Below are 11,361 nucleotides of genomic sequence, written 5' to 3'. Positions count from 1 at the left end.
CGCTGCGGTGGCTGGGAGCGGCCACTGCACTCCAGTCTGGGCGAAAGAGTGAGACTCCAACTCAAAAAAAAAAAAAAGAAAGAAAGAGAAGTCCCCTTTATGCCCCTTCCAGTCACAATGTCTCCAAGGTTAACAACTACCCTGACTTTTATTATCCCAGATTGGTTTGGCCTGTTTTAGAGCTTCATATCTAGAATCATACAATTATAGTCTTTTGGGTATGGCCTTTTCTTCCACTTAGCATAATGCTTTTGGGCTTCCTCTCTGTGGTTGCCTGTGTTCATAGTTCATTCCTTTTTTATTTCTGAATACTGTTCGTTGTATGCAGGTACCAAAGTGTACTTATCATTCTACTGTTGAGAGACACTTGGATGGTTTCCAGTGGGAATATTATGAATTACATTCATGGCATTTGGTAGACAGAAGTGAAGGAATTCCCAGGGATAAAAAGCTGGGTCATAGGGTAGGCATATGTTCAGCATCAGGAGACACTGGCATTGTAATTTTTTAAGAAAGTAATTAGCACTTCAACATTTATTGTTTTGAAGACCGACTTATGTAACAGTAAGAAATAATAGCTTAACATCGAAGTACACTGGCTTCATGTTTCAGAATAAAATAGATCTCTTATTTATAATTTATAATATTAATGTCCTGTTGATTTTTTTCCTTTATTGGGCATTGTATATAACTTGCAAATACTAACAATTACCAGCTATTTGAGAAGAAAAATATTGCAACTTAGCATGGCCCTATTATTTTGCAAATTATTTAGGCTAAAACATATACTTAACAGTTCATGTACATTACTTAAATTTGTGAGTCTTTAATATACGTGGAAATCAAAAAAACAATTTTAAACCTACAGTGGATTGATAAAACCAAATTAACAATTTTATTTATTTATTTATTTATTATTTTTGAGTGGGAGTCTCACTCTGTCGCCCAGACTGGAGTGCAGTGGCCGCTCCCGGCCACCGCAGCCTCGACCTGCCGGGCTCCGGCGATCCTTCCGCCTCAGCCTTCCGAGTAGCCGGAATTACAGGGCACGCGCTACCACGCCCAGCTGATTTTTTGATTTATTGTAGAGATGAGGTCTCGCCAAGTTGCCCAGGCAGGTCTTGAACCTGCGGGCTCAGGCAATCCACTCACCTGGAAAATATATTAATTAAGAAATGCTTGTGAACTTAAGAATTTTGAGACTTCCCTTCAGTCTTTTCTGCTTTACTTAAATATTTTTTCCCAAAGGAACTGTCTAGGCCTGAAACATTTACTTAGTGATCATAGTCATTCCTCTGTGCTGCATTTTATATTTTTAAAATCCTAGCTAGACTCTTGTAATAAGTGATTTATTAAAAATTCAAAACATCATTTGACACCTTTTTAAAAGTATGGACTATAAAAAAGTGAGACATATTTTTCTGTGTTTGACATTTGCTTTAGAGAAAATTGTTAAGTAATTGATTATAAAGCCTGATCATGTCTTACAGCGAAAACTAGAAGCTGAACTTCTTCAAATAGAGGAACGACACCAGGAAAAGAAGAGGAAATTTCTGGAAAGCACAGATTCATTTAACAATGAACTTAAAAGGGTATCCATTTAATGTGTTGACCATGCTTTTATCACTGTACCCGTTGCTTAATTTTTCCTTATTCTTTTTTCTAAAATAGTGTCTTTATTAAATGTTGTTTACTTTGAAACAAGGTTAACTTTGCTCTATAACCTGTAAGATCTTTGTTTTATAAAATTATTCCCATTTTCTGAGAAAATTACAATAACTTTAAAATATTATATAGTATACACACGTGTACTAGGCCTATAAATGCTAGAACCCTCTGATGTTTTAATTTAAACTCCCATAGAATTATGAATTATTTTCATTTTGTCATTTATTCATCAAATGTCTTCATTAGATGTAATTTACAGTTTGCATTTTGCACTAAAACATGTAAATCTGGTTGGTAGCCTGAAATACAAAATGGAAGCCTTGTGTATAATCCAGAACTTTCCCTGTTGCCTCACCAGCCACTCTGTAACATTTGATGCTCCTTGATATTGCTAGAGCAACTTTCTGTTCTTGCAGACACAGGCATTTCAGAGAAGACCTAGAACATTTTTTTTTCACACACCCAGACACACACTTGTATAATTTATAGGCAAGGAAACCCATTTTTGAAACAATTTCTCTGGCTCAGAGGTTATAAGAAAAGTACATTGCTAAGAGTTTTATTTTTTCTGACTACAGTTGTGCGGTCTGAAGGTAGAAGTGGATATGGAGAAGATTGCAGCTGAGATTGCACAGGCAGAGGAACAGGCCCGCAAGAGGCAGGAGGAGAGGGAGAAGGAGGTGGCAGAGCAGGCTGAGCGGACTCAGAGCAGCATCACTCCCGAGGAGGAGCAGGCGGGCAGCAAAGCCGAGGAGAAGAAAGACGACGAGAACATTCCAATGGAGACAGGTGAGGCACTGGCACCGCAAGGCACTGTCAGGGTTTTGGGCAGCTGTCTCTTTCAAAGTGCCTCTTGGAGGCCAATCTATTAATCTGCCTCTTGAGTTATTCTCTGTGTGCCCTTCCCGGTTCTTTCTAAAGCTTCATCTCTACAGTAGACGCACTTAAAATGTTGGTATCAGTGCAAAACAGCAGTGGTTGTCATCTTTAGTCCTGCTCTTTGAGGTTTTGGTTATGTGCCCAGGCTGAATCTTGTCATTTTCTGACTTGACAACAGGAAGTAGAATGGTACAGTGACTGAAGTTACTGGCTCTGGAGTCAGAAAGATCTGGGTCTAGGACTGTTTTACCACTTGCTAGTACCACGACTTTGGATAAGTTATTTAATAGCAGTGTCCTCATTTCTGAGTATTCTAACACCTGCCTTTAAAAGTGGGTTTCAGTACATGGTGTTGACAGTCAGTATTTTAACGTTTATTGCTTATGTTACTTAAACAAGATGTGGTAGCCGGGCTTGGTGGCTCAGCCTGTAATCCCGCGCCTTTGGGAGGCTGAGATGAGTGGATTGCCTGAGCCCGCGGGTTCGAGACCCGCTTGGGCAGTGAGACCTCATCTCTACAATAAATTTAAAAAAAAAAAAATCAGCCAGGCGTGGTAGCGTGCACCTGTAATTCCAGCTACTGGGAAGGCTGAGGCGGAAGGCTCGCTGGAGCCCAGCAGGCGAGGCTGCGGTGGCCGGGAGCAGCCACTGCACTCCATTCTGGGCGACAGAGTGAGACTCCAACTCAAAAAAAAAAAAAAACAAGATGTGGTTATTGCTCTTAAGATTGATTGTCTTTAGTGTCCTGAGAGAGCATTCAGCAAATATCTGCAGGCCAAATCCTGCTCACCACCAGTTTTTATAAACAGAACTAGAACTCGGCCCACCCTTTTGTTTACGTATTGTCTACAACTGCTTTGGCGCTAAAACAGTATAGTTGAGTAGTCATAAGAAACACAGCCAAAGGCTCCCTAGACTGTCATTGCAAGGAGCGGGAGGGACAATAGTCATACTTGGTACTCAAATGACAACCTCAGATTGTCATACTTGGTACTCAAATTACAACTGTCTGGAAAACAAGTAACTATCTTTACCAGACATTTCTACAAAATTCAGCACAACAGATTCATATTTTACATGGTCAGATTTCAAGTTTCATTATCTGAGCCTCTTTCTGTTCTGTGTGAACATGTTTTTTTATCTTAAAACATTTGGAGCTTGAGCACATTTTTGTGGTTAAAGCAAGATCTTGAGAACTGGGGTATGGTTCTCTGCTCATTTGGCAACTAAGCAGAATGCTTTATCCTCTTTGCCTCTGTTGTGGCATCTGTGAATGGGCATGTCTTATTCTTTAGACCTGTGGTTCTTTCCTCAGATTCTGTCCTTCCACCTCAAGAAAAAAACCTGAAGAAAAGTGTTTGAGACTATTAGAGCAAAAACCTTTTGCTTTTAATATCTTATAGGAAACAGCCCAGCATGGCTTTTAACAAGTTACCTAAAATATCAACCCTGTATTATTTCCACACCTGCTTTCTCCTCATTTAATCCAAAAGCACTTATTTAATCCAAAGCACTCACTGTCCGTCCAATGGAAGTAAAATGCAAGTCACGTGTGAAATTTTAAATTTTCTACCAGTGACATATTTTTTAAAAGTCAAGCAAAACAAATGCAATTAAGTTTAATAATATATTTTATTTAACCCAAAATATCTTAAATAATATCATTTTAACATATAAGCAACATTTTTTAAATTATTAACTTTTTTACAGTTTTTATACTAAGTCTTTGAAATCTAATGTGTATTTTATACTTTTATATATATCTCAATTCAGAAACTGATTATATCAGAGGTATTTTATCTGTATTTACGTTTCATAAATGTACAGCTAAAAAGTAGGTTTTTATACCCAAATTGTTTCAAGCCTTCTTAAAAGTTCTTCAGTCACACCGGCTCATTTTAGGTACTTCATGACCACCTGTGGCTGCCATAGTGGACAGCACAGCTCTGTACCGTCAGCATAATTAGAGTAAATTTGTGTCTTGGAACTGACAAGATGTGTGATTACAGAGGAGACACACCTTGAAGAAACAGCAGAGAGCCAACAGAATGGTGAAGAAGGCACATCTACTCCTGAGGACAAGGAGAGTGGGCAGGAGGGTGTCGACAGTATGGCGGAGGAAGGAACCAGTGACAGCAACACTGGCTCAGAGAGCAACAGTGCAACAGTGGAGGAGCCGCCAACAGACCCCATACCAGAGGACGAGAAAAAGGAGTAAATGTTGCCTTGTTTTGTGTGTTCCAAATACTTTTTTAAATGAAAAATGTTTTTTGGTTTTAATGGTGTTATGTGGTTTGTGCATTAACTTTTTTTCGTATCCGTATCACACCACCAAAGGCTTCTGGACCATTTAACCTCAGGAGCCTCGTGGCACGGTCACCTTTCTGAAGTGTTGTGAAGATGGCTCTTTTCTTTGGATCTTGTTTCTAGCCCTCAACTGCTGAAAGCCTCAGAATTTAGATTAATTGAGAAAACACCCACCTCTTTTAGAAAATTCTCCTTGGATGCTGCAGAATCTACTCTTACAAATGCCTTCCTACAGCTCACTTGGGTGCTTACCAAAGCCATAGCTTTAAACCTTCCCAGTCCCCGTCCTCAGCCTCCTGAAAGCCTCCTCTCTTGTTTACTTCTGCAAAGGGTAGCTTCTTGAAAACACAGTTGTGTATGAGTATGTATTTGTTCACTTCCCCTTTTTTGCTTTTACTCAGTGTCCAATACCAAGAATTGTGTTAAGGAGTTGAGTATAGCCTGCACCTAACTATCCTTGGTCTTACTGATCCAGAAATCGTCTCCATAGTTAGAGTAGTTCCTAACTTGTGAAATAGGCACTAATGTGAACACAGCACATACACATTATCTGCTGCTTTTTTGTTATCATTAATATTGAGTATGTTCTGGAAGAGTCATCCTTGTACAGAAAAAAAAATTACTTTTCTACTGGGTTTTCCAAAGAGAATAGATCACAAAGCTCAAGGAATTGAATATTCTTGTAATGGACTAGATAACTCCAAAATGATTCACTCATTCTCGAAGAAAAACAGCTGGGAATTAAGTTCATCCACTTGAAATGGTTTTACAATAATCAAAACATTCAAAACCTCAAGGCTCGGGATCCCATAGATCAGAGCCTACCTTTTTGATAAACTCTTAGTAAAGTCTTGGAGACTAGAAGCAAGATAGTTTGTGACACGTATGCTTCCCAAAAACTAGAATAGATTTTTACTGAATAGTGGTATATCTGATGGTATATGTTTCTTAAAGGTCCAAATGTAATAAAAAGATGAAAAAAAAGGTCTCAGTGTTTTTAATGCACTAAATACTTGTATGCAAGACAAGCATACAATTTTGTTTCTGTAAAGCAATGATGGTGTGGAATGGCCACTCAGCCATTATACATTTGCATACTCAGGGCCCTTGTCTCACCCAACTGTGTCTATAAACTGCTGCACTAGTAAATCCATTTGTACAAGAAACTTGTGAAAATCAGTTTTCTTACATTATAGTCGTGTCACATGTGGACATTGATCTTTGACTCCAAAAGTAATGTGTTTCTACCATTAATGTGAGGAATATGAAGAAATCTATGATATTTGAATTATCTTTGAAAAAATGGTTTAAATAATAATAAATGTAAGTCCTGGGCTTATATGGCGAGAACTTTTATATACCTGCATGACTTAATCTAGAGTGAATTCACTGCTAGTGGGCTCACAGCACCTTAGTGACCATGACTGCACTCTTCAGCCTCCTGATTGAGGAGCAGAGGACACTTCGTGTGAGGCAGAAACAACCCTTGACATCTGCTTCTCTGAGTAACATGTGGAACCTTTCTCCTGTTTTCTGTGTGTCAAGGCACTAATTATCAGATCTGTTTCTGAGTGTGGGCCACTGTACAGTTAAGGACATTAGCCGTCTCATCCCAGACACACTGGACATCCTCTGATACGTGTTCTAGTGGTCCCGTCAGGATGGTGCAGAGATGTTGTTTAATATGGGTGGGAAGCAGTGCCAGAGCAAGATGCTACAGTGTTTACTGTGGTATGGAAGTTGCTCAGAGAATGAAAGTGGTTCCTTTGCTGAGCTTGAGGTGGCCCTGGGGAAACAAGTCCTTCCAGACTGAGTCTGCCTATAGGACACTGACAAATGAGTTCAGTCAGATGAGTTCTGGCAGCTTTTAACTTCAGGGGGGAAAGATTGAAGTAAAACTCCCTCCACTTTGTCAGAGAGATCTGTGTGGACACCGGCATTTGAAATAGTTCTCGGTTTTGAGAAAGCGGGATATGGGGAAGTCTTTGATTTTTTCCCCCCATATCCTCACAGGCATTGGGTGAGTGGCTCAGACTCTTGAACTTGTTTCAGCTATAAAATAGACCAGACTAGTTCCTGCCTCAGTGCCTTGACTACTCCAAATAGCCTCGGGTTTTAGTGCATTTATTCTTGAGTAGGAATACATGAAGTTTGAGGGCTTAAACTTCATAGTTTAACAACAAATGGGAGAAGGGAATCCTCCATGGTCCCCCAATTTTCTCACAGAAATTCTAAATTCTGTAACTTCTTTTTTACAGAAAAATTTATTTAAAAGTAAATTAGAGAAAGAGAAGAAAGAAGATTCACCTCCCCAAGGTGGGGGAGGGGGCCAAAGCCAGGAAGCATGGTGACCGCCATGGCTCAAAGAGCACATGGCCACACCAGAGTCTAGCAAGGGAATGGCCACTGATTGCTTGTGATTGAGTCCTTGTAACCATTCCCCTTGATGGGGGAAGATCATTAAGGTGACTGGGTGGTGGTCTGCTCCTTTTCATCATAAAGGGGCAGGCAAGCGCAGGTACTGACGTCAGGTGATGGGCAGCAGGGAGATGGGTGGGTTAGTCGCATGATTGCTGCCATGGTGGGGTTAATAGCTCTTCTGTATGTGATGACTATGTATTCTATAAAGCAGAGATTTGGGGAGAAGGCAATAGAAGCTATTTCATCTTTTTATTTCATTTTAACATGATGTACGTGCCCTATGGAAAAGACACAATACTTTAACAATATTTGAAAAGGAAATCCAGGGTCATGTATAATGAAGTTTAACTAGATCACTCCACATTTTTGACTTTGATTCTACACATTTAGACCCTGGTTTTGGATTTTAGACAGTTGGTGCTGACAGTGTGAAACTTCTATTGCCTGCAGTTAAATTGAAGCTTTAGTTTCTCATGTGAACAGGCAATGAAGCTAGGATTATACTTTGCTAAATCCTCATTTCAGAAATAGTTCACCTTCAGCCCCAAGCACTACCACACACAGTCTCCCCACCTGGTTTCAGCTAGCGCATGAGTTTTATCTTGTTCTTTTTCACCGCTGGGCAGACCTTGCTGGAAAAACAACAATTGATTTCTTAATGATTTGCACTTTAGAGGGCTTAACGTCTTTGCAAATTAAAAATTCACTGTGCAATAACAAGCTGAAAGGAACTCAGAGCCTTTTTAGAAGAAATCACACTGAATTATAATTCATTCGGCTTACTGTGATGATGTTTCTTTGATCAGGAAAATACCGAGTTTGGTAGAAAATGTCTAAATGTATTAGTAATTGTAAAACTTTATACATGGCTTACTATTGGGTTGAACCATATAAAATCGTCGGTGTAGGTTTTTATCTACAAAATGACTATTTCACCTGTTTCAGCCTAGTAATCTATATGCATTATATCCTCCAAGAATAAGCTCTTAATGGCAGCTTTCTGAGAGTGACATGATGGAACTTACCAGACTGACCTAAACTTCTCTACTGGTTTTGCTGCATACTGTTAAAACCCTGATTCAAATGCTCATCTCAAACTATCAGCCTGTTTAACAGCCTGATTTTTAAAATGTAAAGTGGCAAACATACAGTTAAACTAGCAGACTTATGTTCACATGTTTTCTCATTTAGCACCAGAAAGTTTCTTATAGCTTCTTTGCATGTATTCAAGAGTAAAAAGTGTTATATGCAGAGGGGAAATTCCCAAATGAGAAATCATGTTTTTTACGTAAAACCAAGACAGTAACTTCAGATAAAAGCCTCCTTTGAGGGGCCATTTGAAAGACAGGAAAGGCAGCCTGAGGCTCCTTGATATTCAAGGGAAGGACCTTAGTTCAGGCTCCAGCACCCATCCTGCACTTGGTCCCCAGGTCCCCTGGGGCCATCATGGCTCTGCTTAAACAAATCTAGTCTTGAGAAGCCCTCATCTCTTAAGACAGGTCATTCCTCTGTAAATAACAAAAAACACTTCCTCTCATTGTGCTAAATCATTCTATAACTTCAGCCCCCTTCTTATACACCTGGCAGTCAACGAGAATGTAAGGGGGGGACCCCAAAAAGCCAAGAATTTTTTTTAAAAATTGTGTATTTATTCCTACATGTTTGAACTTCAGTCACCTTTTTGACTGAAGTTTAAACATGTAGTACTCTCTGTTTGATGCAATACACTTTTCAAGATGCTTTCCCCGCTGCTCAAAACAGTTTTTGAACTTATCGGTTTCGATGCCTTTTAGTGCTTCTGCTGTTTTTTGTTTCACCTCTTCCACATCAGCAAAACATTTTCCTTTGAGGACTTTTTTCATCAGGGGAAACCAAAAAAAAAAAGTCACTGGAGGCGAGATCGGGTGAATAGGGAGGGTGGGACACAGGAGTCATGCTGGTTTTGGTCAAAAACTGCTGAACACTCAGCGCGTTGGCAAGGGTGCTGGTAAGTCACCCATCATGAAATGGGCAGACTGTTGAAAGAATCTCCAAAGAAAAATTCACTGAAGCCAAATGCAGCCTCTCACAACAATACTAGCTGGCACGTTGATGCCAGTGGGTTCCTAGAAAACTTACCTAGTGAGGAAAGCCTGTACTACAAGGGGCCCGCCCTCCAAAAAATAATTTCGGGTTTTTTGGGGGTTTCTCCCTCACACATGTAATCTTCCAAGTAAAAGATCTTAAAGTATTTCAAGACATGGGCCTCTTGAAGTCCTTGCATAAGACAGTTTCCATTCTCATCCTCCTGTGGTCTCCTGTGTCTCTCTGGTGAACTGAGGGCAAAGAAAGACTATCCCTTTTCTGCTCCTGAGGTCTAGACTTCTAGAAAACACTGTTTTTTTCTAATATGGTAAACTGTGGTTCCTCCCAGGGTGTTGCACGTAATCAAGGTACAGCATCTGTAAACCTCAGAAGCCATCTGCCTGAAAGAAGGGGTTTGTTCTACGATGATCTCAAAGTCCTGGACTGTACAAGATTTTGTAACTATACTACAGATTCAAACTCCATTAAATGAGTGTTGATGAGTATTTTCATATGTAGCAAAACGGGCAGCAAGCAGGTCCAGCTCACTAATCCAGAGCTTCCAGACTCAGTCATTTGCATGCCACCATCAAAATTTTTACCGTTTTGGGGTACCCTTTATGCTATTATTACTCAACAGCTTTCTTTGAATCAACTTCTGCCACTTACATAATTTATTTTAAAAGGAAACTTTATATCAGCATAAATGTAAAACCATTACCTTTTGTCATAAAAAGAATTTTTCTTTTTTTTTTGAGACAGGATCTCGATCTGTCACCCAAGCTGGAGTACAGTGACATGATCATAGCTCACTGCAGCCTCCAATTTCTAGGCTCAAGCGATCCCCCCACCTTAGCCTCCTGAGTAGCTGAGACTACAGGCATGTACCACCATGCCTGGCTAATTTTCTTTTTATTTTTTTTGTAGCGACAAGGTCTCACTGTGTTGCCCAGGCTGGTCTCAAGCGGACTTCCTACCTCAGCCTCCCAAAGTGTTGGGATTACAGGCATAAGCCCACACCACATCCAACTAGAAAATAATTTTTTAAAAAGAGTATTATCCAGACTACTATGTGAGGTCCTTGGATGATTTGGGGTAGTATGCAGACGTTTTAAATAATGTTCTTTAAGATAGTATGTATATAAACCTAAATACAACTACTAAAATATTTGTGTCCCAAGTAGCTGGGACTACAGGCATGTGCCACCATGCCCAGGTACTTTTTTTTATTTTTTATAGAGATGAGGCCTCGCTGTGGTGCCCAGGCTGGTCTTGAATTCCTGGGCTCAAGAAATCCTCCTGCCTGGGCTTCTCAAAGTGCTGGGATTACAGGTATGAGCCACCACGCCTGGCCAACCTTAGCTTTAAAATACCTCCTTGAAGCCGTCAAATATCAGTCACAGCCTAGGCGGGTGGTTCTCAGATTGAGCATCAGAATTTCTCAGGGAAGCTGTCTGGGCCTTGACAGGGTCTCAATCTGTCACCCAGGCTGGAGGAGTACAGTGGCATAATCATAGCTCACTGCAGCCTCCAACTTCTGAGCTCAAGCAATCCTCTCACTTCAGCCTCTATCTACTGAACTAGAGGCTACCAAGGTGGAATCCAGCAATCTAGCACACCAAAGTTTTGAGAACCACCAGTTTGGTTTCATCTCATTTTACAAAAGGGGAGACCGAGGCCCAAAGAACAAATGTGAATGATTCAGCTAAGATTCAACTGTCTCAGTGCCAGGACTGAAATTATTCTTTCCAGCTTCTTCTGGGGAGAGCAGATCCTCAGGATATTTAAAAAACAACAACAATAAAAACAAACATGCTCAAACATGCTGAACTCTGCTAAGAGTTGACATTCTTCATCTGTGGCAGTTTCTAATGTTATACTTTTTTTGTAGTGTATTTATTTATTATAGAGTTGTGGGGTAAGCCTAAGTAGGCTGCATGCAGGTAAAGTTTAGGCTTCTAACTGGCCCTCACTCCCCCGGTAGTGGACCATGTGCCCTTTCTGATGTCACGTGTCCCCCCC

General features: G+C 40.3%; 1 protein-coding gene across 4 annotated transcripts in view; it reads left to right on the top strand.

Annotated features, from left to right (window-relative positions):
- The window catches only part of SMARCE1 (SWI/SNF related, matrix associated, actin dependent regulator of chromatin, subfamily e, member 1), a 22,490-nt gene extending 16,650 nt beyond the window's left edge, over window positions 1–5,840 (top strand). For 3 of the 4 annotated variants that reach the window (XM_008055813.2, XM_008055812.1, XM_021711248.1), the window contains 3 exons: window positions 1,491–1,592; window positions 2,247–2,457; window positions 4,557–5,840. In XM_008055813.2, the coding sequence (XP_008054004.1) occupies window positions 1,491–1,592; window positions 2,247–2,457; window positions 4,557–4,765 (522 nt within the window). In that variant the 3' untranslated portion in view covers window positions 4,766–5,840. The remainder of the gene's footprint in view (window positions 1–1,490; window positions 1,593–2,246; window positions 2,458–4,556) is intronic. The other variant, XM_008055811.2, reaches the window with a different exon arrangement.
- Window positions 5,841–11,361: the final 5,521 nt, after the last annotated feature.

This window comes from Carlito syrichta, unplaced genomic scaffold, assembly GCF_000164805.1.
Source record: "Carlito syrichta isolate Samal-C Ts95f unplaced genomic scaffold, Tarsius_syrichta-2.0.1 Scaffold301957, whole genome shotgun sequence".
Lineage (NCBI taxonomy): Eukaryota > Metazoa > Chordata > Mammalia > Primates > Tarsiidae > Carlito > Carlito syrichta.
Note: the sequence above shows the minus strand (reverse complement) of the source record. Positions and strands in the feature narration are given on the sequence as shown.